This window comes from Chiloscyllium punctatum, chromosome 25 (genome assembly GCF_047496795.1).
Source record: "Chiloscyllium punctatum isolate Juve2018m chromosome 25, sChiPun1.3, whole genome shotgun sequence".
NCBI lineage: Eukaryota > Metazoa > Chordata > Chondrichthyes > Orectolobiformes > Hemiscylliidae > Chiloscyllium > Chiloscyllium punctatum.
Window position 1 is genome coordinate 87,543,003 of NC_092763.1, and position 27,703 is coordinate 87,570,705.

At 46.5% G+C, this 27,703-nt stretch overlaps 2 protein-coding genes across 8 annotated transcripts in view; one reads left to right on the forward strand and one right to left on the reverse strand.

The window, feature by feature from the left end:
- ints6l (integrator complex subunit 6 like) overlaps positions 1-1,620 on the reverse strand; it is a 163,304-nt gene extending 161,684 nt beyond the window's left edge. For 3 of the 4 annotated variants that reach the window (XM_072595653.1, XM_072595652.1, XM_072595650.1), the window contains exons 1-2: positions 1,368-1,604; positions 1,208-1,285 (exon numbers count right to left, since the gene is read on the reverse strand). In XM_072595653.1, coding sequence (XP_072451754.1) covers positions 1,208-1,285; positions 1,368-1,478 — 189 coding nt within the window. In that variant the 5' untranslated portion in view covers positions 1,479-1,604. Of the gene's footprint in view, positions 1-1,207; positions 1,286-1,367 lie in introns of all 4 variants that reach the window. The other variant, XM_072595655.1, reaches the window with a different exon arrangement.
- The window catches only part of mospd1 (motile sperm domain containing 1), a 91,779-nt gene continuing 65,340 nt past the window's right edge, over positions 1,265-27,703 (forward strand). For 2 of the 4 annotated variants that reach the window (XM_072595657.1, XM_072595660.1), the window contains exons 1-2: positions 1,281-1,421; positions 19,967-20,063. The gene's annotated coding sequence lies outside the window, so the exon portion shown is untranslated. Of the gene's footprint in view, positions 1,422-19,966; positions 20,064-20,105; positions 20,222-27,703 lie in introns of those variants that run through there. The other 2 variants (XM_072595658.1, XM_072595659.1) reach the window with 2 other exon arrangements.

The window sequence follows — 27,703 nt, forward strand, 5'->3', positions numbered from 1 at the left end:
CATCCTTATAAATCTTTTCTGAACCTTTTCAAGTTTCACAACATAGTTTAAGGTTTATCTACAATCATAATTTTATCATTTGTCGGTGGGGGGGGGGGGGGGGGGGGGGGGGGGGAGAAAGAGGGTGTGGGGGGCAGGAACAGACTCTCATGGTGTAGAAGTAGAGTGCCTACCACCGGGCCAAGGCCTGAATTCAAGTGCCACCTGCTCCAGGGGAGTGTAATAACATATGATAACCTCTGATCAGGTTGATTAGAAAAATGGGTATAGGTTGTCAAGGCTTGACAGCATGCTTCAAATGAAGACTACCCCAAAAGAAAAGTAGTCATGATTTGGAGATGCCGGTGTTGGACTGGGGTGTACAAACTTAAAAATCACTCAACACCAGGTTATAGTCCAACAGGTTTAATTGGAAGCACACTAGCTTTCAGAGTGCTGCTCCTTTATTGGGTGATTGTGGTGGACGCAATTGTAAGGCACAGAATTTATATAAGTTTTGTGGTTTTTGTGGTTCTTATTTTTAATACTATGCCAAGTTCTACTTATATCATTAGCAATTGGGGTTTGGAGGCAAAGAAGGTGCATTCATTGACAGGGGTCGATTGGGATAGGAATGGAGGGTTTGACGGGGGAGTTGAGGAGTTTGAGGAAACGGTTGGAAATAGAAGGTACAGAGTTGTCGGTGATTGAGGAAATGACATGAGTAATTGGGGCAGGGATTAGAGGTGGTGCTGAGAGGAGAGGGCTAGTAGGGAAATGGTGGGGGTGATTGGGGATAGCAAGCAAAGGGGCTGTTGAGGGGTTTCTGGAGGCAGGAATTAGAGGGGCTGGTAGAGTGAGGGGGGGGATGACAGGGAATATGACAGTGGGCATTGGAGGGGAAGGCATCTGCAGGCGCTGAGGGGGAAGAAACATGACTGGGGGCATTTGGGGAGGGTGACGGAGCGGTAGTTGTGGAATGAGTGGGAGAGGGCTTTTATGGAGGACGACTGGGGAAGGGAAATGGAGGGTTCTTGAGAAGGGAAAGTGTTGCTTGGATCCCAGGCACTTCCGGTTTATAGACCGGCGAGTGACGTCACGGCGTCGCCGCACAAAGAGAGCGGCGCCATGTTGAAGTCCAAGCCCCTCCCCCACACCCCGTACCCACCACAGACCCGGGAAATGCCCCCTCCCCCACCCCCAACCCCACCCTCGGCTGAAGCCCTACCTTAATGCCGTAGGGCGGCTCGTCGAACGTCACCAGCATGTACCTGTCTCCGCGGCTGGCGGGGTCCCGGGCCCGGAGCTGTAAGGACAGAGAGAGCGCCGTCAGTGAGGCAACGCGGGGGGGGGTGTCGTTATCTTTCAAACTGCTCTCCGATTTTTACCTTCATGAAGATCTCCACGGCGCCCTTGGCGATGTCCAGGTAGCTAGTGCCTAGGTAAGTTCGCTGGTTCATGGAGGCGGACGTGTCTATGAGAAACAGTAAAATGGGCATCGTGGGGCCGGGACCTGGGCCTGGCTGGGCCCGAAGTGGGGGGAGGGGGAGCGCTCGGCCGCGGCCGCCGCTGGAACTGACTCGAAGCCCACGAGGGCCGCGCGCTCTAAGCCGCCGCGCGCACGCGCGCAGGCAAGGTTTACCCCACTCCTTGCGCGTGCACAGCACGGCCTGGCCAGCTTCCGGAGGGGCGGAGCCAGGCTGCCACGTGACCCCAAAGAACAGTTCGCCGCTCGCTGAGCAGAGCATTCTGGGGGATGTAGTCTTTATCAAGAGCATCACGGCAAATTAGATTGCCCCACAGTGTGGAAACAGGCCCTTCGGCCCAACCAGTCCACACCGACCCTGTGAAGAGTAACCCACCCAGATCCATTTCCCTCTGACTAATACACCTAACACTATGGCAATTTAGCATGGCCAATTCACCTGACCTGTACATCTTTGGACTGTGGGAGGAAACCCATGCAGACACGGGGAGAACGTGCAAACTCCACGCAGTCACCCAAGGCTGGAATCGAACCTGAGTCCCTGGCGCTGAGTGGCAGTAGTGCTAACGACTGAGCCACCGTGCCACCCTTCTTGTTGCATTTGAACATGGACTGCTTCAATATCTGAGCATTGGTAAGCATTCCCACTTCTGACCTTATTGTGAAGGCAAGGTCATTGATGAAGCTGCTGATATTATTGGACCCAGGACATACACTGAAGAACTCCTGCAGTGATGTCCTGGAACTGAGGTGACTGACTTCCAACAATTACAACCATTTTCAACTCTGATCTCCAGCATCTGCAGACCTCACTGTCTCCATCCAACTCAATACCCTGTTTCTGCTTTTTCCCCCACACCCTTTAATCCTAAGAACTATATCTACATCTTTCTTGAAAGTCTTCAATGTTTTGACCTCAATAGTTGCCTGTGACAGAGAATTCCACAGGCTCACCAATCACTAAGTGAAGAAACTTCTGTCATAAAAGGCCTTTACTATGTCCCCTTGATTCCGTATTCCTACATCATCAATAACATCTTTCCTGCCTCTGCCAAATTGGAGGAAGAACAATTCATCTTTCACCTAGGCATCCTACAGCCCAGAAGACTCAACACTGAGTTTTCCAATTTCAAATAAACTCCCTTCTGATCCCCTGATTCCCTTCCCAGCCTCTTTCCCCCTTCCCTTCCCTTTCATTCCTCTGACTGACCCTTCCTTTCAGCTACCAACCAGATTCATTCTACCATGAACCAACCCAGGTTGTGCTCACCTAGCCCTACGTCACCACCTTTCCCCTCCCCCACCTTCCTTTATCTGCAGCTCCCCTTCCATCGACCTGCTGTCTTGAAGAAGGGTTACACCCAAAATGTTGATTTCTCCACTTCCTGATGCTGCCCGGCTTGCTGTGAGGTGAATTGAATATAAAAGTAGTGCAGTTGTGTTTCAGTTATGCAGGCCATTGGTAAGACCATGTCGAGAGTATTAGTATCCTTATTCAAGGAAGGATGTGAATGTAATGGAAGCAGTTCAGAAGAAGTTTAGTTGACAAGTATGTGGAATGGGTGGGTTATCTTGTGAGGAAAGGTTGGACAGCCTAGGCTTGTATTCGCTGGAGTTCAGAAGAGAAATAAGTGAGTTGATTGAAACATAAGACCCTGAGGGATCTTGACCAGGTGGATATGGAAAGAGAGTTTCCTCTGGTGGGAGAATCTCGAGCAATGGGCACTGTTTAAAAATCAGGAATCACACTTTTTTAAGTGTGATTAAAATAGAGAACAAAAAGAATTTATTTCACATAAATGATTGTGAATCCTTAGAACTCCCTTTCTGAAAAGGCAATGGAAAAAGATTCCTTGAATGCTTTTGAGACAAAGTTAGGTAAATTTGTGGTGACCAGATGGGTGGAAGATTATTAGGGATAGTGGAAATGTGGAATTAAGGTTTTAATCAGATCAGCCACAGTCTTATTGAATGGTGGAGCAGACTCAAAAGGCCAAGAGGCCTACTCCTGCTTCTAGTTAACTTGTTTGTATAACAGTCATTCCAGCTCTGAGTGTTGGCTGCTGTTAGCTGCTGCTAAGGCAATAACTAACTAGATACATGCTCCTTTTAAAAAGTTGCTGAAATCTTAAAATGACAGGTTTCAGTGGAACATTTATTCAGTAGAATGAGAGTAATGTGAACAAGGAGCAGGAGAAAGTCATTTGGAGCTTGCATGTGTATACAATTGTAATCTGAAATCCACATTCCTGCCTACTCTGAATAATCCTTTACAACCCTGCATAACAAGACTCTATCTAACTCTGTCTTAAAAATATTTTAGGAAGAGTTCAAAATATCCATTATTGTCTGAGAGAAAATATTTCTAAGTTGCATCATTGTTACCAGTACAGGTGGGTGTAACAGACTAAAATAACTACAAATGACAATGATCAGAGGCAGTCATACATATCTTTTTAATATATTTTTAAAAAGTGATTTGTATCTCAGGTGGGAGGCTGGGTTGTGGACCAATGTGAATGTTTTGTACTAACGTTTTCAGGCCAACTATCTTATACAAGTTACTCCTGAAAATTTTGCCAGCTATGGCTAAGGCCAATGGGTGCTGACTTTCTGTCCCAGTAAAGTCCTGTAAAGACCATAAGTTTTTATTTTCTGTATTTTTGATATTGGCTGAAATGGCAAAAGAACTGCTTTAAAAAATAAGGATCATTGAAGGATTGCTACACTCTGAAAAAGACATTCCTGGAGAGACTTGTGCAGTGGTAGTAACCATGCCTTTGAGTCAGGAGGCCTGGGTTCAAGTGGATGGTTCAGTGGTAAGCATAGCTTTCTCACAGCATCAGGGTCCCAGGTTCAATTCCAGCCTTCGGCCACTGTCTGTGCGGAGTTTGCACATTCTCCCCATGTCTGTGTGGGTTTCATCTGGGTACTCCAGTTTCCCCTAAAGATGTGCAAGTTAGATGGACTAGTCATGCTAAATTGCCTGTAGTGTCCAGGAATGTGCAGGCTAGGTGTGTTAGCCATGGTAAATGTAGGTTATGGGGATTGGCGGGGTGTGGGGAGGGGTCTGGGTCTGGGTGGGATGCTTTTCATTGGTTTGATGCAGACTTGATGGGCCAAATAGCTTCTTTCAGCACTGTGGGGATTCTTTAAATCTAAGTTCCACCTGCTCCAGAAGTGTGTCATAATGTACCTGGATAGGTTGGTTAAAAAATATCTACAAACTTTAGTAGCCCTTGTGGGGCAGTGGTAGTGTCCCTACCATTGAGCCAGGAGGCCTGGATTCAAGTTCCACTTGCTGCAGAGGTGTGTAAGAACATTTCGGAACAGAAATGTCTATAACCTGACTCCTATTGTAAGTTCTGTTTACAAAGTAGTTTCTTCAATCAGTAGTAGAAGCTTATTTTATAGACGAACTGGAGCCAAGGGATGTCTACAAATGGAGCTTTGCCTGATTAAAAAGTAACAAATTGGCCTATTAACTACTGATCAGTATCTAAGTCATTGACTCTCAGGTAGCTGATAACTTGGGGTGTGAATGTTTTGGCAGAAACATTGGACCTCTGAAGAAGAAGGAGCAGTTTTTGCTCTGCAGTTTTTTAAAAAAAGGCATATTAAGTCTGAAGACAGCAAGTTTATTTCCCCTTTCCAGCTCTGTAAGCTGTGACTTTTAATTGATAAGTCATAGACTTTTATAAGTGTGAACCAATCATCCTGTGCCTCCTGCCAACAATTGAAGTATATGGAGAAGGAGAGTCAAGGAACAGCACACCCTGACAAGCCAAAAGGACCATTTCAGCATATGTTGAACTGTCTTCCTAGCCTATCCCTGCTCTTTTACATCCATGTTCTTTTTGTTTCTGTCTGTATATGTGTCCAGGGATGGAAATTTATAATGGGTTAGAGTTTTAACTTTGTAAAGCATCTGCTGACTGTTTATAATTGTTAACCTGTAACCAGAGTCTATTTATTTGTAATAAATAGTGATTCTTGTTAAGTACAGAAATCTGCTTCACTTTTTGTCAGTCTGATTCGAAAAGATAGGTAAAGCCAACTCCTGCAATCTTGGGACTTGATTTTCGGTGTACTACCCCAGTGAGGCATAACATACTTTACAATGCTTGCTCTTTGGATGTGATTCCTTTTAGAGTATTCTTTACTTTCCCACATAGAAGGGCTACTTCCCCTGATTCAAATGGAAGTTGCTGCAAACTTTAAGGAATTTGAAGCTAGACAATGGGAGGATGCTTTCCCTGGCTGGAGGATCAAGAACTAGAGTCACAGTCTTAGACAGAATAAGGAGTTAATCGTTTGAGACTGGGATCCGAAGAAATTTCTTCACTCAAAAGATTATGAATGTCTACCATGGAAAGTTGTGGATACTCAGTCTTTGAATATATTCTAAAAAGATCCATAAACCTTTAGGTGTTAGTGCAGGAAGTTGAAATTGAGGTTGATCAGCTATGATTCTATTTAGATTAGATTTCCTACAGTGTGGAAACAGGCCCTTTTGCCCAACAAGACCACACCGACCCTCCAAAGAGTAACCCATCCAGACCCATTTCCCTCTGACTAATGCACCTAGTAATATGGGCAATTTAGCATGGCCAGTTCACCTGACCTGCACATCTTTGGACTGTGGGAGGAAACCGGAGTATGCGGAGGAAACCCAAGCAGACACTGGGAGAATGTGCAAACTCCACACAGACGGTCACCCGAGGCTGGAATCGAACCTGGATTCCTAGTGCTGTGAGGCGGCAGTGCTAACAACTGAGCCACCGTGCTGCCCTTGGCCTTTAACCTTGCCAATTAACAAAGAAGCAAGAATCACTGCCTGAGCTTGCGATTAAAGCCAGAAAGCTGGTGGCATCCAGAAAGCTTGCACTGCAACTAAACCCATCATCTCCATGTCTGCAACCAAGAAAAAAATCTTACTCCATTTAGAATTTTGCTCCCAACTGCATGGGTAAAAAGTTACAGAAAGGTAAGTGAGCTTTAAATCAGCATACTAGAAACATTTATCCAGCACATTGACATAAGGTAAGTGAAGCCCCCTCTTCCTCCGTTGTGCTAGAACACATACTGCAACATTTCTGGAACTTCTTTCAAACATTTTGACTTCAGATATCTTTCTGATATCTTTACTTACTCTTAAGTCTGAACTGCACGACCCTTGTTTGAAGTTTAGGTAATTGTTCAAGAACAACAGTTTGCATTTATTTAACACATAAAAAGGACACACAGACAGAGAAGGAGCTATCACAAGAGGTATCCAAAATCTGCTCAAACAGATAGATATGTAATATCATTTCAAGAGAAGAGAGGGAGACGTACACTTCAAACGCACTGACCTGCTTCATTCCCAATATTCTTTGATCCCCAGAAAGATGAAAAATCTGTTATTCTCAGCCTTAAAAATATTCAGTGGCACATTAACCTTAGATTACAGAATTACAAAGATTCACAATCCGGAAAGAAAAACCAAAATCACAGATGAAAATGGTACAGCTCATCTGATAGAATCCTTGAGATATTAAAGAGTAAATTTGCGCTGCTGACCTGCAGTAAATTGGCTATCCTGAGACTACAATGGGATGCCTCTGACTTGCAGGTAGATTGTAAGGAATTTACATTCACATCTCTTGCCATTCAGAGCCATTTGCCTGGCCATTTCCCAGTTATTCAGAGTAAAAGAATTGCATCATCATCCTATTCAGAAATTGATAAGAACGTTACACTTCCTGCAGTTAAAAAAATGATTCACAACAGATTTGACCATGAAGGGATGATTTACATTATATTGTTTCTGGAGATAATGTCACTGCATTGTATCTTGAGTGGCGAGTGGCTGGGGGGTTGTCTTGCGGGCATCACTGAATGAGATGTAAAGGTATTGTATAAACTGTTTCCTTTGTTTAGAGAAAGATCCCTTGACATAGCTTTGCAAACATTGTGAAGAGTGTTAAGGGTTTCTCCAGAAAGCTTGTACTGTAATGTGCTTAATAAAATTTTGGTTGTTCACAGAAGTTGGCATCTGCAGTTGCATCAAGTGTGTAGGAATCTCAGGAAGAAGAACTTAACAACACCCCTACAGTGTGGAAAGAGGCCATTCAGCCAATTGAATCTGCACCAACTCTCTGAACAGCATAATATTCACAATCCCCTTTTTATGAAGGCCAAAGTACAATTTGCTTTTGTGATTGCTTGATGCTCCAACAAGCAAATATTTTGTCTTCCTTCAAAAAGTATATCAATTCTCTCTGAAGATTATCACTTACAGGTTTAACTTCTTTAAAAAAATTGTTTTTCAATTATTACAATCAAAGTAAACAATCTCATACTTACTCACATTATACTCCATCTGCCAGCTCACTAAACCCAGTCATATCTCTTTGCATCCTCCTGACATCTGGCATTCCCACATAACTGTGTATCGTATGCAAACTTGTGTCCATTTCCTGATTTGTCATTTAGTAATAGAGAAACTAAGGGTGCTTTTCTTCAGACAGGTCTGGGCTTTTCTCGTGTCCTTTTTGTCGATGTAGATTTTTAGATTAGATTACATTCCCTACAGTGTGGAAACAGGCCCGTCGGCCCAACAAGTCCACACCATCCCTCTGAAAAGTAACCCACCCAGACCCATCCCCCTACCCTATATTTACCCCTATCTAATGCACCCAACATAATGGGCAATTTAGCATAGCCAATTCGCCTGACCCTCTCATCTTTTGGATTGTGGGAGGAAACCAGACCACTCTACTCTTCAGTTTCTGTGCTTTTGCTCTTCGTTCACATTTCATCCTTAAACACTTGTAATATGAGGAGCAGTTGAAGATTCTGGATCTGTACATGGAGTTTAGAAGGTTGGGGGGGGGTTGATTGAAAGTTACAGAATATTGAGAGGCCTGAATAGAGTGAACATGGAGACGATGTATCCATTTGTAGGAGAGACTAGGGCCCAAGGGCACAGGCCCATGGTGAAGAGATGATCTTTTAGAACTGAGAATTTGTTCAGCCAGAGTGTGTTAAATCTCTGTAACCCATTCCTGCAAAGGATTGTGGAGGCCAAATTATTGAGTGTATTTAAGTCAGAGATAGGTCGGTTCTTGAATAGTAAGGGGATTAAGGGTTACGGGAAGAAGACAGGAGAAAGGTATTGAAAAAAAAATCAGCAATGGTTGAATCTTGGAACAGACTCGAGGGGTCGACTGGCCTAATTTTGCTCCTGTATCTTATGACCTAATATTGGTTGGTGTCTCCAGCAATGGCCAGTATGTTTAATAACAGCTCCTCTTTAGACTGAGAGTCTAGGCTTTTCTCATGCACTTTTCGTAATGTCAGTTTTCTTCCTATTCTTTGGTTGCTGCATTGAACAGGCATCTTTGAGGGAGAAACATGAACAATGTGCCCTTTTCTGCTGCAGTTTCTGCATACAGCTTCCTAATGCCAGCGATTTGTTGCTGTGTAACATATTTTTCCAAATGGGTGGCAGTACTCATTGTCTCACCTGCTACTTTGTGAACTGCCATGCTGAAGCTAAGCTATTGAGCTTCTTTGGCTGCTAGTTCCATTTTGAATTACTATTTCAAGTGCTTTCTTTATGTATATATTTATTTCCATCGGTAGCCTCTCCTGGATTGCTTCGCATCTTAAACCACACGTCAGTCTGTCTTTGACAGTTGTCTCTGAAATTGCAAATTTCTGCTAACTTCTTTAAAAGTTCTAGGAACTGGGAACTAGATTCACCATCATGCCGGTTGTGTTTGTGGAATCTGAACCTTTCAGCAATCACCAATGGTTTTGGTGAAAAATACTTCTGTAGGATTCCTACTATTTCTTCTAAAGTTTTGGAATCTGGTTTCTCTAGCTGTAACAGACTTCTTAAGAGGTTAAAAGCTTTGCCCCACCCTCATCCCTGCACAATACTCAAGAACAACTATATTTGCTTCAATTTTGTTAGCTTCAACATGTGTCCAGCTTTCTGTATTTTCATCATACAGTCCATGCAAACAAAATTTCCCACTTATTTTTTTTCATTTGGAAAGGGCATACATAGTACAATATGCCAAGTTTAAAACCAGGTATTCACAAGTCCATTATCTTTCCAAATTTACCCCCAGCTCATTAACGACAGAGTTTCTTCGAGGTGAAGTATGTGACCAACTTCTTCCACACTGTTCGCCTCTTTCTTGGAGTGATTTTTTTTAACTGTACTGCTTCAGTGCAGTGATGGCTTGTGATTTCTCAGCGTGGATACAGACCCTTCGGTCCAACTCGCCCATACTGACCAGGTTTGACCTAGTCCCATTTGCCAGCATTTGGCCCATATCTATCTGAACCTTCCCTATTTGTATACCTGTCCAAATGCCTTTTGAATGTTGTAAGTGTACCCACCTCTACCACTTCCTCTGGCAGCTCATCCCATACACTGACCATCTTCTATATGAAAAAGCTGCCTCTCTGGCCCCTTTTAAACTTTTCCCCTATTACCTTAAACCTATACCCTTGGGTTTTGGACCCACCCCGCCCACACGACCCTGGAGAAAAGTTCTTGGCTATCATGATTTTGTAAACCACAATAAGATCATTCCTCAGTCTTCTATGCTTTAGGGAAAAAGTCCCAACCTATCCAAATGTTTCTTCTAACTCAAACCCTCCAGTCTCAGTAACATTCTTGTAAATATTTTCTGCGCCCTTTCCAGTTTAATAACATCTTTCCTAAAGTAGGGTGACCGCAACTGAATGCAATATCAAAGGTGCCTTCACCACTGTCCTGTACAGCTGCAACATGAAATCATAACTCCTATACTCAATGCTCTTACCAATAAAGACAAACATGCCAAAAGCTGCCTTCACCACTCTGATGCCACTTTCAAGAAACTATGTACTTGAACTCTTAGGTCTCTGTTTGTTTGATAACTCCCCAGGGCCCTACCACAAACTGTGTAAGTCATGTCCTGCCTTGTCTTACCAAAATTAGAATTGACTTTATTGTCATGTGCACTCGAATGAGTGCAGTGAAAATTTTGTAATGTCACCGCTTATTGTGCCATCTTAGGTACAGGATACCTAGGCGTAGATACTTCTGTATTTGTTACAGAATTGAAAGAATAATAAATACTCTAGCATAGGAATACAGAGTTTTTTTTAAAAAGTACTTGAATTATAGTCTTTTTCACCAAGTCTGTGCCAGCACCTAGACTCCAGGGTAATTCTGGGTAATTCAAGATGAAGGACAGGAAACATTTCTGGCTGTAACAGCTGCTCCTTCTTTGAGCTATTTTAGGTTTAGGAGGTGATTTCCTCGAATTCCAGAAGCAGCAATTGCTGTTTTATATGCTGTTGCATTGTTTTGGAACTTTGGGGAAAAAAAAGTCAAAACAACAGCAGTTTTAAAAGGGAGAAGAACAAACAAAGGAAGCACATGGTGAAGTAATTGCAGGACAGGGACAGAGAGAGAACCTGCACAGTTACTGCCTTTGCTGTTTGAATCCATGTATCGCTGGACATTGGAGTGCATCTGGGAAAATTAACAAACAGTGAAGTTCACAACTGATATTGGAGGAACCGTTGGGCGAAGTTCACAGCACAGAATCAGATAAGTTAATCGTTGCTTTAAGTGTGACCTACAGCGAATCTGCAGTAGTGAGTAGAGTGGGTTCTTTCTTGATTATATGTTTTTGGAGATATGTCTCTTAATTAAACTTAAAATATAAGCCATAACTATTAATATAACCTGGGGCAGTGTTTGGAGAGGAATAAGACGGTTATTTTTCGGGACTCTAGATTGTGAAGGAGCAAAAATGGCCTTAATAGAGTGATATGTACTTCTTGTCAGGTGTGGGAGTTTAAAGAGAGTTTAAGGGTTACTGCGGATTATATCTGCCATAAATGCTGTTGGCTGCGAATCTTATCAGATCGAATGGATCGGTTGGAGAGACTGTTAGAAGCAATGAGGAATTTGCAACGGCAGCAGTATGTGGTGGATGGCAGTTATAGGAAGTGGGGAAAGTCTCAGATACAGTCACATAGATGGGTTAACTCCAGGAAAGGTAAGATAGGTAGGCAGCTAGTGCAGGAATCTTTTGTGGATATACCCATTTCAAACAGGTATGCTGTTTTGGAAAATGTAGGGGGTGATGAATTCTCAGGGGAACGTAGCACGAACAGCCAAGTATCTGGTATTAAGACTGGCTCTAATGCAACAAGTTCATCAGGTTCCAAGAAATCAATTGTGTTAGGGGATTCTCTAGTATGAGGTACAGACAGACGTTTCTGTGGCCAGCAGCGAAAAATCAGAATGGTGTGTTACTTCCCTGGTGCAGGATCAAGGATGTCTCAGAGGGCGCAAAATGTTCTCACTGGGAAGGGGGGCTAGCAAGAGGTCATTTTCCACATTGGAACCAACGACATAGGAAAGTAAAAGGTTGAGATTCTGAAGGGAGATTACAGAGAGTTAGGCAGAAATTTAAAAAGGAGGTCCTCGAGATTAGTAATATCTGGATTACACCCAGTGCTACGAGTTAGTGAGGGCAGGAATAGGACGATAGAGCAGATGAATGCATAGCTGAGGAACTGGTGTATGGGAGAAGGATTCACATTTTTGGATCATTGGAATCTCTTTTGGGGTAGAAGTGACCTGTACAAGAAGGACGGACTGCACCTAAATTGAAAGGGGACTAATATACTGGCAGGGAAATTTGCTAGAGCTGCTCGGGAAGATTTCAACTAGTAAGGTTTGGGGGGGGTCAGTCCAGGGAGATAGTAAGGAAAGAGATCAATCTGAGACTGGTACAGTTGAGAACAGAAGCAACTGAAACAATTAGGGCAGGCAGGGACAAGGTAGGACTAATAAATTAAACTGCATTTATTTTAATGCAAGGTGTCTAACAGGGAAGGCAGGTGAACTCAGGGCATGGCTAGGAACATGGGACTGGGATATCATAGCAATTACAGAAACATGGCTCAGGGATGGGCAGGACTGGTAGCTAAATGTTCCAGGTGACAAATGCTACAGGAAAGATAGAAAGGGAGGCAAGAGAGGAGGGGGAGTGGCATTTTTGATAAGGGATAGCATTACAGCTGTGCTGAGGGAGGATATTCCCAGAAATACATCCAGGAAGTTATTTGGGTGGAACTGAGAAATAAAAAAACGGATGATGACCTTATTGGAATTGTATTATAGATCCCCTAATAGTCAGAGGGAAATTGAGAAACAAACTTGTGAGGAGATCTCCGCTATCTGTAAGAATAATAGGGTGGTTATGGTAGGGGATTTTAACTTTCCAAACATAGACTTGGACTACCATAATGTTAAGGGTTTAGATGGAGAGGAATTTGTGTGTATAAGACAATTTTCCGATTCAGTATGTGGATGTACCTACTAGAGAAGGTGCAAAACGTGACCTACTCTTGGGAAATAAGGCAGGGCAGGTGACTGAGGTGTCAGTGGGGGAGCAGTTTGGGGCCAGTGACCATAATTCTGTTAGATTTAAAATAATGATGGAAAAGGATAGACCAGATCTAAAAGTTGAAGTTCTAAAATGGAGAAAGGCCAATTTTGACGGTATTAGGCAAGAACTTTTGAAAGCTGATTGGGGGCAGATGTTCGCAGGTAAAGGGACAGCTGGAAAATGGAAGGCTTTCAAAAACGAGATAACAAGAATTGAGACAAAGTATATTCCTGTCAGGGTAAAAGGAAAGGCTGGTACGTATGGGGAATGCTGGATGACTAAAGAAATTGAGGGTTTGGTTAAGAAAAAGAAGGAAGCATATGTAACGTATAGACTGGGTAGATCAAATGAATCCTTAGAAGAGTATAAAGGAAGTAGGAGTATACTTAAGAGGGAAATCAGGAAGGCAAAATGGGGACATGAGATAGCTTTGGCAAGTAGAATGAAGGAGAATCCAAGGGGTTTTTACAAATACATTAAGGACAAAAGGATAACTAGGGAGAGAATAGGGCCTCTCAAAGATCAGTAAGGCGGCCTTTGTGTGGAGCCGCAGAAAATGGTGGAGATACTAAATGAGTATTTTGCATCAGTATTTACTGTGGAAATGGATATGGAAGATATAGACTGTAGGGAAATAGATGGTGACATCTTGCAAAATGTCTATATTACAGAGGAGGAAGTGCTGGATGTCTTGAAATAGGTAAAGGTGGATAAATCCCCAGGACTTGATCAGGTGTACCCTAGAACTCTGTGGGAAGCTGGAGAAGTGATTGCTAGGCCTCTTGCTGAGATATTTGTATCATCGATAGTCACAGGTGAGGTGCCGGAAGACTGAAGGTTGGCAAATGCAGTGCCACGGTTTAAGAAGGGCGGTAAGGACAAGCCAGCGAACCAGAGACCAGTGAGCCTGACGTCGGTGGTGGGCAAGTTGTTGGAGGGAATCCTGAGGGACAGGATGTACATGTATTTGGAAAGGCAAGGACTGATTAAGGATAGTCAACATGGCTTTGTTGATTGAGTTTTTTGAAGAAGTAACAAAGAGGATTGATGAGGGCAGAGCGGTAGATATGATCTATATGGACTTCAGTAAGGCGTTCAACAAGATTCCCCATGGGAGACTGATTAGCAAGATTAGATCTCATGGAATACAGGGAGAACTAGCCATTTGGATACAGAACTGGCTCAAAGGTCAAAGACAAAGGGTGGTGATGGAGGGTTGTTTTTCAGACTGGAGGCCTGTGACCAGTGAAGTGCCACAAGGATCGGTGCTGGGCCCTCTACTTTTTGTCATTTAGATAAATGATTTGGATGCAAGCATAGGAGGTACAGTTAGTAATTTTGCAGATGACACCAAAATTGGAGGTGTAGTGGACAGCAAAGAGGGTTACCTCAGATTACAACAGGATCTGGACCAGATGGGCCAATGGGCTGAGAAATGGCAGATGGAGATTAATTCAGATAAATGCGAGGTGCTGCATTTTGGGAAAGCAAATCGGCGCATGACTTATACACTTGTGTATAAGTGGGCGGCACGGTGGCACAGTGGTTAGCACTGCTGCCTCACAATGCCAGAGACCCCAGTTCAATTCCCGCCTCAGGCGACTGCCTGTGTGGAGTTTGCACATTCTCCCCGTGTCTACGTGGGTTTCCTCCGGGTGCTCCGGTTTCCTCCCACAGTCCAAAGATGTGCAGGTCAGGTGAATTGGCCATGCTAAATTGCCCCTAGTGTTAGGTGCAGGGTAAAGGTATGGGAATGGGTGTGGGTGGGTGCGCTTCGGTGGGTTGTGTGGACTTGTTGGGCCGAAGGGCCTGTTTCCACGCTGTAAGTAATCTAATCTAATGAGTTAATGGTAAGGTCCTAGGGAGTGTTGCTGAACAAAGAGACCTTGGAGTGCAGGTTCATTGCTCCTTGAAAGTGGAGTCGCCGGTATATAGGATAGTGAATAAGGCATTTGGTATGCTTTCCTTTATTGGTCAGAGTACAGGAATTGGGAGGTCATGTTGTGACTGTCCAGGACATTGGTTAGGCCACTGTTGGAATATTGCCTGCAATTCTGGTCTTCCTATCGGCAAGATGTTGTGAAACTTGAATGGCTTCAGAAAAGATTTATAAAGATGTTGCCAGGGTTGGAGGATTTGAGCTATAGAGAGAGGCTGAACAGGCTGAGGCTGTTTTCCCTGGAGCGTCGGAGGCTGAGGGGTGACCTTATAGAGGTTTACAAAATCATGAGGGGCATGGATAGGTTAAATAGACAAAATCTTTTCCCTGGGGTTGGGGAGTCGAGAACTAGAGGGCATAGGTTTAGAGTGAGAGGGGAAAGATATAAAAGAGACATACAGGAAAGTTTTTCACACACACGGTGGTGCATGTATGGAATGAGCTGCCAGAGGAAGTGTTGGAGGTTGGTACAAATGCAACATTTAAGAGGCATTTGGATGGGTATATGAATAGGAAGGGTTTGGAGGGATATGGGCCGGGTGCTGGCAGGTGGGACTAGATTGGGTGGGATATCTGGTCGGCATGGACGGGTTGGACTGAAGGGTCTGTTTCCGTGCTGTACATCTCTGTGACTCTATAACAGTCCAAGTTTCCTGAGCCCATTGCCCCAGTTGACCAAGATCTCATTGTGCTCTTTGATAACATGCTTCACTGTCCACTATACCACGAATGTTGGTGGCATCAGCAAACATACTAACCATGCCTCCTAAATTCTCTTCCAAATTGTTTGTATGAATGATGAACAGTGGGCCCAGCAGTGACCCTTGTGGCACACCGCTGGTCACAGTCCTCCAGTGTGATCAACTACCCTCTGTCTCCTACCGTCAAGTAGATTTTGTATCCAGTTGGCTACCTCTTGCTGGATGTGACCTAACCTTATAAACAGTCCACCATGTGGAACCTTGTTAAAGGTCTTGCTAAAATCCATATAGACCACATCTGCCACTCTGCCTTCAGCAATCTTCTTAGTCACGTCTTCAAAAAAACACAATTAAGTTTGTGAGGCAGATTTCCTATCCACAAAGCCATGCCGACTATCCCTAATCAACTCCTTGCCTTTGCAAATGAATATAAACACTGTTTCTCAGAATACTTCAGCAAGTTACATTTTTATGAGGACAGGAGAGAGATTTTAAAAAGACATGAGAGGCAAAGCTTTTATATAGAGGGTGGTTACCATGTGGAATGAATTTCCTGAGGAAGTGGTGGATGTGAATATAATTACAACACTTAAGACATTTGGATAGATACATGAATATGAAAGGTTTGGAGGGATATGGGCCAGGAGCAGGCAGGTGGAATGAGACCATAAGACATAGGAATGGAAGTAAGACAATGCGGCCCATCGAGTCCACTCCACCATTTAATCATGGCTGATGTGCATTTCAACAGCACTTACCCGCATTCTCCCCAGTTCCCTTAATTCCTTGCGAGATCAATAATTTACCAATCTCTGCCTTGAAGACATTTAAAGTCCCGGCCTCCACTGCGTTCTTTGGCAATGAATTCCACAGGCCCACCACTCACTGGCTAATGAAATGTCTCTCCACTTCCGTGTTAAATTGACCCCCTATAATTCTAAGGCTATGCCCATGGGTCCTCCCCGCCTAACGGAAACCATTTCCCAGCATCCACCCTTTCTAAGCCATGCATTATCTTGTAAGTTTCTATTAGATCTCCCCTCAACCTTCTAAACTCTAATGAATACTATCCCAGGATCTTCAGCTGTTTATCGTATGTTAGGCCTACCATTCCAGGGATCATCCGTGTGAATCTCCGCTGGACACGCTCCGGTGCCAGTATGTCCTTCCTGAGGTGTGGGGCCCAAAATTGGACACAGTATTCTAAATGTGGCCTAACTGGAGCTTTATAAAGTCTCAGAAGCATATCGTTGCTTTTATATTCCCTCTTGAGATAAATGACAACATTACATTTGCTTTCTTAATCACTGACTCGGCCTGCAAGTTAAACATTTAGAGAATCCTGGACTAACACTTCCAGATCCCTTTGTACTTAGCCTTTATGAATTTGCTCACCATTTAGAAAATAGTCCGTGCCTGTATTCTTTTTCCCAAAGTGCATTTGCATTTGCTCACGTTGAATTTTGTAAGCCATTTCGTACCACTCTCCTAAACTGTCTAAATCTTTCTGCAGTCTCCCCAGCTCCTCAGTACTATCTGCATGTTCGCCTTACTTTGTATCATCGGCAAACGTCACCAGAATGCCCCGAGTCCCTTCATCCAGATCATTAATATATAAAGTGAAGAGTTGCGGCCCCAACACTGAACCCTGTGGGACACCTCTTGTCACCAGCTGCCATTCCATTCCCAACTCTCAGCCTTCTGTCAGACAGCCAATCCTCAATCCATGTCAGTAGCTCACCTCAAACACCATGGGCCCTCACCTTACTCAGCAGCCTCCTGTGAGGCACCTTATCAAAAACTTTTTGGAAGTCTAGATAGATAAAATGTTTAGTTTGACTTGGGATGTTTGGCATGGACTGGTTGAACCGAAGGGTCTGTTTCTGTGCTGTATGACTCTGACCACTGATGTCAGACTCACTGGTCTTTAGTTCCCTGGCTTTTGCTTCCTGTCTTTCTTAAATAATGGCACAATATTAGCCACTCTCTCATGGACTTTCAAAAGTTGATTGGGGTAGGCTGTTTGCAGGTAAAGAGATGACTGGCAATTAGGATGCTTTCAAAAGTGAGATAATCAGAGTTCAGAGACCGTGTGAGGAACCAGGCTGGGAGGAGTAGCATATTGGATGTCTAGAGATATTGTGGCTCTGGTCAAGAAAGAGGAGGCATATTAAGAGGTATAGAGAACTGGGATCAAGTGAATCCCTTGAGTATAGTAGGAGCAGGAGTACACTCAAGAAGGAAATCTGGAGGGCGAAAAGGGGACCTGAAACAGCTTTGGCACAAGGTTAAGGAGAATCCAAAGAGATTCTGTAATTACATTAAGGATGAAAGAGTAACTCGGAAGAGAACAAGGCCCCTTAAAGATCAAGGCTATTTTTTGTGGATAACTCTAGGAGATGGGCAAAATACTAAATGAAAATTTTTGCCTTGGTACTAACTGTGGAGAAAGACATGGAAGATAGGGCAATAAGCAGTGACGTCTTGAAAAAAATCCAGATTATAGCAGAAGAGGTCTGGAAGTCTTAAAACATATTTAAGGTAGATAAATCCCTGGGACCTAATCAAATGTATGTCATGACATTGTGAGAAGTAATTTGGGGCCCCTAGCAGAGATATTTGTATCATCTTCAGCAATGGGTATGGTGCCAGAGAACTTATCGAAGTACCTCCAAGGTCTGCACTGGAGACCGTGATTCTTTGTTTGAATAAATCAGCAGATTGATCTGGTTGGTCCAAAGCAGGTTTTATCTTTGTCACCAGTTTTTTTTGTGTGTGTGAAATTCCCAAGAAGGATCCATCAGCTGAAGTGTTAAACAGCAGAGCTTTATTATGGAGATGTTTATTCTGTGGCCACAAGGTTGGATTATTTCCTGCCTGAAGAGGCTGATGACATCATCATATGTCTGGCGATTGGAATCTTTAAGTTCCCTATACTTGTACAAATGCATATTAAAAGTAATTAATGTAAATTGTAAATAACTAAGGTCCCAGCATTGATCTTTACAGCACTACACTAGTTATCCCATTTATTCCTACCCTCTGCTTATTGTCCAATAACTGTTATGGACCAGTCCAGACACCCTCAAAATATTTTAAGAAAGTAGCCAAGACCCTAACTTTTTCTTATTTTAAAGGCAGATGTGAAGTGGATATTCCAGGTGTGATGCAGCTGGTCAAACCACTCGGCTTTAAGTGAAACAATTTATTTAAACACTACAATTGAAACACAAACAAAAGAAAACCTGAGTTCAGAATAACTTAACTATTGGAAAACTTAACTGACCTGATTAAATTAAGGAGCTGTTCCAATTCAGTAACACCCCATAAACACACCCCTTGGCAAAAAGGTAAATTGAAAGATAGATTCTTACAGGCAGGAGAGAACAACTTCCAAAGAGATTTCAGAGAGAAAAGTCAATCGGGAATCATCTGCTGAAGCTTCGAACCTTTCTTGGACTCCAGCATCTTCTGACGGCTACACTTAAACTAAACTAGAAAAAACCTGAACTGGCCGCTCCCCTGCCTATGTTAAACTAGGCTGTTTTGAGACCCCCTCGGCACCTCTGCCTTTATGACCTATTTTTTTTAAAAAAGCATGGACAAAATAACCTTTTGAAAGTGAAAGTATTGTCACAAACCAATCTGTTATCTGTGCCTATATATCACACCAACTCCATGATCTCTGAACTTGTATATTAACCTTTTATGTGGCATTATATCAATTGATGTTTTTGAAAAGTTGAAGCATCTACTGGTTCCTCTATAGCTATCAAAGCATCATAAGAGTTTTTGCAGCAAAAAGCAATAGGTTCTACAGCCCATTGTGTCCACACTAATCATCAACGTCCATCTATTCTAATCCTATTTTCCCACACTTGGCCGATAGCGTTTTCCTTAATTTTCATTAATATTACCTGCCAATGTTTTTATTTCAAGTTTCCTCTTTGTACTCCTAATTTCATTTTTAAGCAAGATCCATCATTTTCTAAACTCTTCTAGAGGAACTGCAGTTTTGAGCCATCATCACCCTTTTTTGCCCTTCATTGAATCCTGTACATTCCTTGACAATGCAGGGTTTCTACACTTTTTGGTCTCACCCTTCGTGTTTATGGGAGCATGTTAGTCCTGTACTCTCACTATTATGCTTCTGAATACATCTCACTGCTCTGATGTGGACCCGACCAGTTACATCTTATAAAAAGAAATCTAAACAGATTTCTCTCATAAAACGACATTGACTTGTTGTACTCCTATTATGCTCGTCTAAGTGAATTGTTAAGTGTTCCTTCACAGAGTTCCAAGACTTTCCTGATGATTGATGTCAGTGTAGGTTTAATGTTTATTCTCTCCTTCCTTCCTTGACCATTGGTGATACATTTACCAAGTTAATCACTTCCCTCAGCCTCGGTGACGTCAGGCCGGAGGACTATCCCTGCTCCTCCAGTATCCCAGCGGCCGCTGCGACAGTGAAGCGGAGGGCGTCAGGCGGCGGATTGAGGGTAAGGGTAAGGGTAAGGGAGCGGTTTGGGGGGGGGCCTGGGACCGGCACAGGATACAGGCTGTAGCCCAAACACCGGCAACTAGAACGGGGAGATACAAGAGGAGGCCCGAGCTTCGGGGACAGACAGGCAACAGAGAAAGAAATCCAGGCCTTAGGGTAACTACCACTGACCCTCCGACAGTGCGGTGCTCCCTCAGCGCTGACCCTCCGACAGTGCGGCGCTCCCTCAGCACTGACCCTCTGACAGTGCGGTGCTCCCTCAGCGCTGACCCTCCGACAGTGCGGTGCTCCCTCAGCGCTGACTATCCGACAGTGCGGCACTCCCTCAGCACTGACCCTCTGACAGTGCGGCACTCCCTCAGCACTGACCCTCTGACAGTGCCCACTCCCTCAGCACTGACCCTCCGACAGTGCGGCGCTCCCTCAGCACTGACCCTCTGACAGTGCGGTGCTCCCTCAGCGCTGACCCTCCGACAGTGCGGCGCTCCCTCAGCGCTGACCCTCCGACAGTGCGGCGCTCCCTCAGCACTGACCCTCCGACAGTGCGGCGCTCCCTCAGCACTGACCCTCCGACAGTGCGGCGCTCCCTCAGCACTGACCCTCCGACAGTGCGGCGCTCCCTCAGCACTGACCCTCCGACAGTGCGGCGCTCCCTCAGCACTGACCCTCCGACAGTGCGGCGCTCCCTCAGCACTGACCCTCCGACAGTGCGGCGCTCCCTCAGCACTGACCCTCCGACAGTGCGGCGCTCCCTCAGCGCTGACCCTCCGACAGTGCGGCGCTCCCTCAGCGCTGACCCTCCGACAGTGCGGCGCTCCCTCAGCGCTGACCCTCCGACAGTGCGGCACTCCCTCAGCGCTGACTATCCGACAGTGCGGCACTCCCTCAGCGCTGACTATCCGACAGTGCGGCACTCCCTCAGCACTGACCTTCCGACAGTGCCCACTCCCTCAGCACTGACCCTCTGACAGTGCGGCGCTCCCTCAGCACTGACCCTCTGACAGTGCGGCACTCCCTCAGCACTGACCTTCCGACAGTGCCCACTCCCTCAGCACTGACCCTCTGACAGTGCGGCGCTCCCTCAGCACTGACCCTCCGACAGTGCGGCGCTCCCTCAGCACTGACCCTCCGACAGTGCGGCGCTCCCTCAGCACTGACCCTCTGACAGTGCCCACTCCCTCAGCACTGACCCTCCGACAGTGCGGCGCTCCCTCAGCGCTGACTATCCGACAGTGCGGCGCTCCCTCAGCACTGACCCTCCGACAGTGCGGCGCTCCCACAGCACTGACCCTCCGACAGTGCGGCGCTCCCTCAGCACTGACCCTCCGACAGTGCGGCGCTCCCTCAGCACTGACCCTCCGACAGTGCGGCGCTCCCTCAGCACTGACCCTCCGACAGTGCGGCGCTCCCTCAGCACTGACCCTCCGACAGTGCGGCGCTCCCTCAGCACTGACCCTCCGACAGTGCGGCGCTCCCTCAGCACTGACCCTCCGACAGTGCGGCGCTCCCTCAGCACTGACCCTCCGACAGTGCGGCGCTCCCTCAGCACTGACCCTCCGACAGTGCGGCGCTCCCTCAGCACTGACCCTCCGACAGTGCGGCGCTCCCTCAGCACTGACCCTCCGACAGTGCGGCGCTCCCTCAGCACTGACCCTCCGACAGTGCGGCGCTCCCTCAGCACTGACCCTCCGACAGTGCGGCGCTCCCTCAGCACTGACCCTCCGACAGTGCGGCGCTCCCTCAGCACTGACCCTCCGACAGTGCGGCGCTCCCTCAGCACTGACCCTCCGACAGTGCGGCGCTCCCTCAGCACTGACCCTCCGACAGTGCGGCGCTCCCTCAGCACTGACCCTCCGACAGTGCGGCGCTCCCTCAGCACTGACCCTCCGACAGTGCGGCGCTCCCTCAGCACTGACCCTCCGACAGTGCGGCGCTCCCTCAGCACTGACCCTCCGACAGTGCGGCGCTCCCTCAGCACTGACCCTCCGACAGTGCGGCGCTCCCTCAGCACTGACCCTCCGACAGTGCGGCGCTCCCTCAGCACTGACCCTCCGACAGTGCGGCGCTCCCTCAGCACTGACCCTCCGACAGTGCGGCGCTCCCTCAGCACTGACCCTCCGACAGTGCGGCGCTCCCTCAGCACTGACCCTCCGACAGTGCGGCGCTCCCTCAGCACTGACCCTCCGACAGTGCGGCGCTCCCTCAGCACTGACCCTCCGACAGTGCGGCGCTCCCTCAGCACTGACCCTCCGACAGTGCGGCGCTCCCTCAGCACTGACCCTCCGACAGTGCGGCGCTCCCTCAGCACTGACCCTCCGACAGTGCGGCGCTCCCTCAGCACTGACCCTCCGACAGTGCGGCGCTCCCTCAGCACTGACCTTCCGACAGTGCCCACTCCCTCAGCACTGACCCTCCGACAGTGCGGCGCTCCCTCAGCACTGACCCTCCGACAGTGCGGCGCTCCCTCAGTACTGACCCTCTGACAGTGCGGCGCTCCCTCAGTACTGACCCTCCGACAGTGCGGCGCTCCCTCAGTACTGACCCTCCGACAGTGCGGCGCTCCCTCAGCGCTGACCATCCGACAGTGCGGCGCTCCCTCAGCGCTGACTATCCGACAGTGCGGCGCTCCCTCAGCGCTGACTATCCGACAGTGCGGCGCTCCCTCAGCGCTGACTATCCGACAGTGCGGCACTCCCTCAGCGCTGACTATCCGACAGTGCGGCACTCCCTCAGCGCTGACTATCCGACAGTGCGGCACTCCCTCAGCGCTGACTATCCGACAGTGCGGCACTCCCTCAGCGCTGACTATCCGACAGTGCGGCACTCCCTCAGCGCTGACTATCCGACAGTGCGGCACTCCCTCAGCGCTGACTATCCGACAGTGCGGCACTCCCTCAGCGCTGACTATCCGACAGTGCGGCACTCCCTCAGCGCTGACTATCCGACAGTGCGGCACTCCCTCAGCGCTGACTATCCGACAGTGCGGCACTCCCTCAGCGCTGACTATCCGACAGTGCGGCACTCCCTCAGCGCTGACTATCCGACAGTGCGGCACTCCCTCAGCGCTGACTATCCGACAGTGCGGCACTCCCTCAGCGCTGACTATCCGACAGTGCGGCACTCCCTCAGCGCTGACTATCCGACAGTGCGGCACTCCCTCAGCGCTGACTATCCGACAGTGCGGCACTCCCTCAGCGCTGACTATCCGACAGTGCGGCACTCCCTCAGCGCTGACTATCCGACAGTGCGGCACTCCCTCAGCGCTGACTATCCGACAGTGCGGCACTCCCTCAGCGCTGACTATCCGACAGTGCGGCACTCCCTCAGCGCTGACTATCCGACAGTGCCCACTCCCTCAGCACTGACCCTCTGACAGTGCCCACTCCCTCAGCACTGACCCTCTGACAGTGCGGCACTCCCTCAGCACTGACCCTCTGACAGTGCCCACTCCCTCAGCACTGACCCTCCGACAGTGCCCACTCCCTCAGCACTGACCCTCCGACAGTGCTCACTCCTCAGCACTGACCCTCCGACAGGGCGGCGCTCCCTCAGCACTGACCCTCCGACAATGCGGCACTCCCTCAGCGCTGAACCCCTATCCGACTGGGTGACACTTCCCCCAGCACATAACTCTTCTTCCCCACTCCCACAACACGCACGCACGCTCTCACTCACTCCCACACACACGCAGTGTGGCGCTCCTTTTTGGTGTGTATGTATAGAGTCCTGCGTATTGATACTCAAAGTAACATAAGGTGAGAATTGCTAACCACTTTCCTTGTGCATTATTCTTGACAAAATTTTAATTGTTCATAAGCTAGCCTATTGTTATCTGAAGGACAGTTCACCCCCAAGCCCCTGCCATTCTGCCTGCTCCAATTCTCCCAAACAGCTTGAACGTTCTTCTCGTTTTAACTTTTTACCATATTGTCTCATTTATATATGATATGCCTCTGTAGTGTGCAGACTGTAACTCTCAATGTGCATCTCAAGCAAAGGGTCCAGTTCTTCTCTGACCCACCTCAAGCATAGATCCCATTCCACGTGATCCCTCTTCGAGCTCAGGTGGATTTCTGCTTGGACTCAGTTTAATCACAGGGTATAATTTCATTTGGACAGACCTCAAGCACGTGTTCTGGTTCCTGCTCAAACCCACCTGAGGCATAGGGTACCATACTTAGTCAGTGAGATATAAGGGTGAGATTACAAAGTTAAAACAGCAGTGAGGAGCTGCTTTGCTGGTTCCCACATCAGAGTCTGAATTAAAGATAAAGATTTGAGAGAATTGAACTTCTTTGTTTTGTGACTCGTGTCTCTAATTTGTGACACTACTATTGCATCAGGAGTAAATCTGGATCGTTCATGTAAAATTCATGAATGGATGAAGGCATGCATTTTGCGATAATAATGTTCTTAGATATTTTTAATCAACCTGCTCAAACATGTTATGATGCACATCTAGAACAGATGGGACTTGAGCTGAGGACTTCTGGTTGAATGGTAGGGCCACAACTACTGTAATTCATTGAGATGGAGCGTTGGAGTGTAAAGCTATGGAATTATCAATGGTGCCATAATAGAGATCTTTAGGATATTTTCAGATAAATTAACAACATCTTGCACTTCACCAGCATGTGTGAGCTGCCCAATCTACGGGAGTGTGATCTGATAAAATTTAATACAACCTTAAGGAGGTATTGGGCTGGTGACAGATGGAGTTTAATTTTAGATAAATGAAAGGTGATGCATTTTGGAAAGGCAAATCAGAGTAGGACTTATACACTTAATAGTAAGGTCCTGGGAGTGTTGCTGAACAAAGAGAGCTTGGACTGCAGGTTCACAGTTCCTTGAAAGTAGAGTCGCAGGTTGGTAGGACAATGAAAGCGTTTGGTATGCTTTATTTTATTGGGCTGAGCGTGGAGTTTAGGAATTGGGAGGTCATGTTGCAGCTTAACAGGACATTGGTTCGGCCACTTTTGGAATATTGTGTGCAATTTTGGTCTCCCTCCTACAGGAAGGATGTTGTGAAACTTGAAAGGGTTCAGAAAAGATTTACAAGGGTTGGAGGATTTGAGCTAAAGGGAGAGGCTTAACAGGCTGGGGTTGTTTTCCCTGGAGCATCAGAGGCTGAGGGATGACCTTATCGTTGTTTATAAAATCATGGAGGACATGGATAGAGTATATAGACAAGGTCTTCTTCCTGAGTTGGGGGAGTCCAGAACTAGAGGGCATAGGTTTACGGTGAGAGGGGAAAGATAGAAAAGGGACATAAGGGCCAACTATTTTACGGAGAACATGGTGCATGTATGGAATGAACTTCCAGAGGAAGAGCTGGAGGCTGGTACAATTACAACATTTAAAAGGCATTAGAATGGGTATATGAATAGGAAGAGTTTGGAGGGATATGGGCCAATTGCTGGCAACTGAGACTAGATTAGGTTAGAATATCTGGTTGGCGTGGACAAGTTGGACCAAAAGGTCTGTTTCGTGCTGTACGTCTCTCTGACTCTGAGGTGACCGAAGGTTTGGTCAAAGTTTTTGTGGTTGAAGAGGAATATGGAGAAGCTTAGGAGACAAGGTTTCTTCCCTGGGTTGGGTGAGTCCAGAACTCAAGGACATAAGTTTAGTGTGAGAGGGGAAACATTTTAAAAGTGAGCTAAGGGGCAACGTTTTCACACAGAGGGTGGTGCATGCATGGAATGAGCTGCTAGAGGAAGCGGTGGAGGCTGGTACAATTGCAACATTTAAAAGGCATTTGGATAGGTATATGAATGGAATGGTTTAGAGGGATATGGGCCAAGTGCTGACAAATGGGACTAGATTAGGTTAGGATATCTGGTCGGCATGGACAAGTTGGACCGAAGGATCAGTTTCCTTGCTGTACATCTCTATGACTCTATAAGGCTCAGGTAGAGGAATACATGGCTTCCAGTGTTTTCCTTCATTTAATGGATGTGGTGGTCATTGCCAAAATTCAAGCCATCTAAACCACTGCCTTGAGTATAACTCTATTTTGACAGAGCATTTCAGGGGCTATGAGTGTACAATCACGTATATGATCCTCTGCCTTTATTCCTGATGAAGGGCTTTCGCCCGAAACGTTGATTTCGCTGCTCGTTGGATGCTGCCTGAACTGCTGTGCTCTTCCAGCACCACTAATCCAGACGAGGGAGTTGAAGTGTTGAGCCACGGGGTGGTTGGGTTGGTTGGTCCGAGTGTCCCAGAGGTGTTCTCTGAAACGTTCCGCTTGCGGGACACCCGGACCAACCAACCCAACCACCCCGTGGCTCAACACTTCAACTCCCCCTCCCACTCCACCAAGGACATGCAGGTCCTTGGACTCCTCCATCGCCAGACCATAGCAACATGACGGTTGGAGGAAGAACGCCTCATCTTCTGCCTAGGAACTCTCCAACCACAAGGGATGAACTCAGATTTCTCCAGTTTCCTCATTTCCCCTCCCCCCACCTTATCTCAGTCAAATCCCTCGAACTCAGCACCGCCTTCCTAACCTGCAATCTTCTTCCTGACCTCTCCGCCCCCACCCCCACTCCGGTCTATCACCCTCACCTTGACCTCCTTCCACCTATCGCATTTCCAACACCCCTCCCCCAAGTCCCTCCTCCCTACCTTTTATCTTAGCCTGCTTGGCACACTCTCCTCATTCCTGAAGAAGGGCTCATGCCCGAAACGTCGATTCTCCTGCTCCTTGGATGCTGCCTGACCTGCTGTGCTTTTCCAGCAATGCATTTTTCAGCTCTGATCTCCAGCATCTGCAGTCCTCACTTTCTCCTCGTATCACTACTATTGTTTGTCAGTGGTGGCATGTTAAAGTCAAGGATTGTTGAGAGACCAGAATTAGAACAGCAGGAAAATTTCAAAGTATTGTTGGTCTTGAGATTTCGGAGCTAAGGCTGAGTGAGATCATGCAGGGATTTGAAATTAAGGATAACACATTTAATATTGAGGTGTTGTCAGACTGGGAGCCAATATTGTCAGTGAACGCAGCATAAATGAGACTTAGACTTTGGAGATTTTGGTTGAGCTCAGTGATGGAGGGGACTTGGCAGTGATTGCTATTATCAGTAGGTTAATAATCCAGAAAAGCAGGTTAATGCTTTGGGGACAGCGGCTAAAGTTCAACTAGGGCATCTCATGGGATTTGAGTTCAGTTCATAAGTTTGAAATTGAAAACATGACCATGAAATTCTCATTAATTGTTGTAAATATCCATCTGGTATACTGAATTGGGGGGGAATTGGTGGGGGGAGCGGCAGTGATGGCCTAGTGGTATTATCACTGGACAGTTAATCCAGAGACACAGGTAATGTCCAGGGAACCTGGGTTTGAATCCTGCCATTGCAGATGGTGGAATTTGAATTCAGTAAAAATCTGAATCTGGAATTAATGATGACCATGAATTCATTGTCGATTGTTGGAAAAACCCATTTGGTTCACTCATGTCCTCTAGGGAAGGGTAATAAATGCTGGCCTAGCTATTGACTTCTTCATCTCATGATTGAACAAAAAAAAATCTGTTTTTATCTGGTCTGACCTTCATCTAATTCCATAGTCCTCTGAAATGCCTCACAAACCACTCAGTTCAAGGGGTGGGCAAAAGTGAGAGCTTTGCCAGCA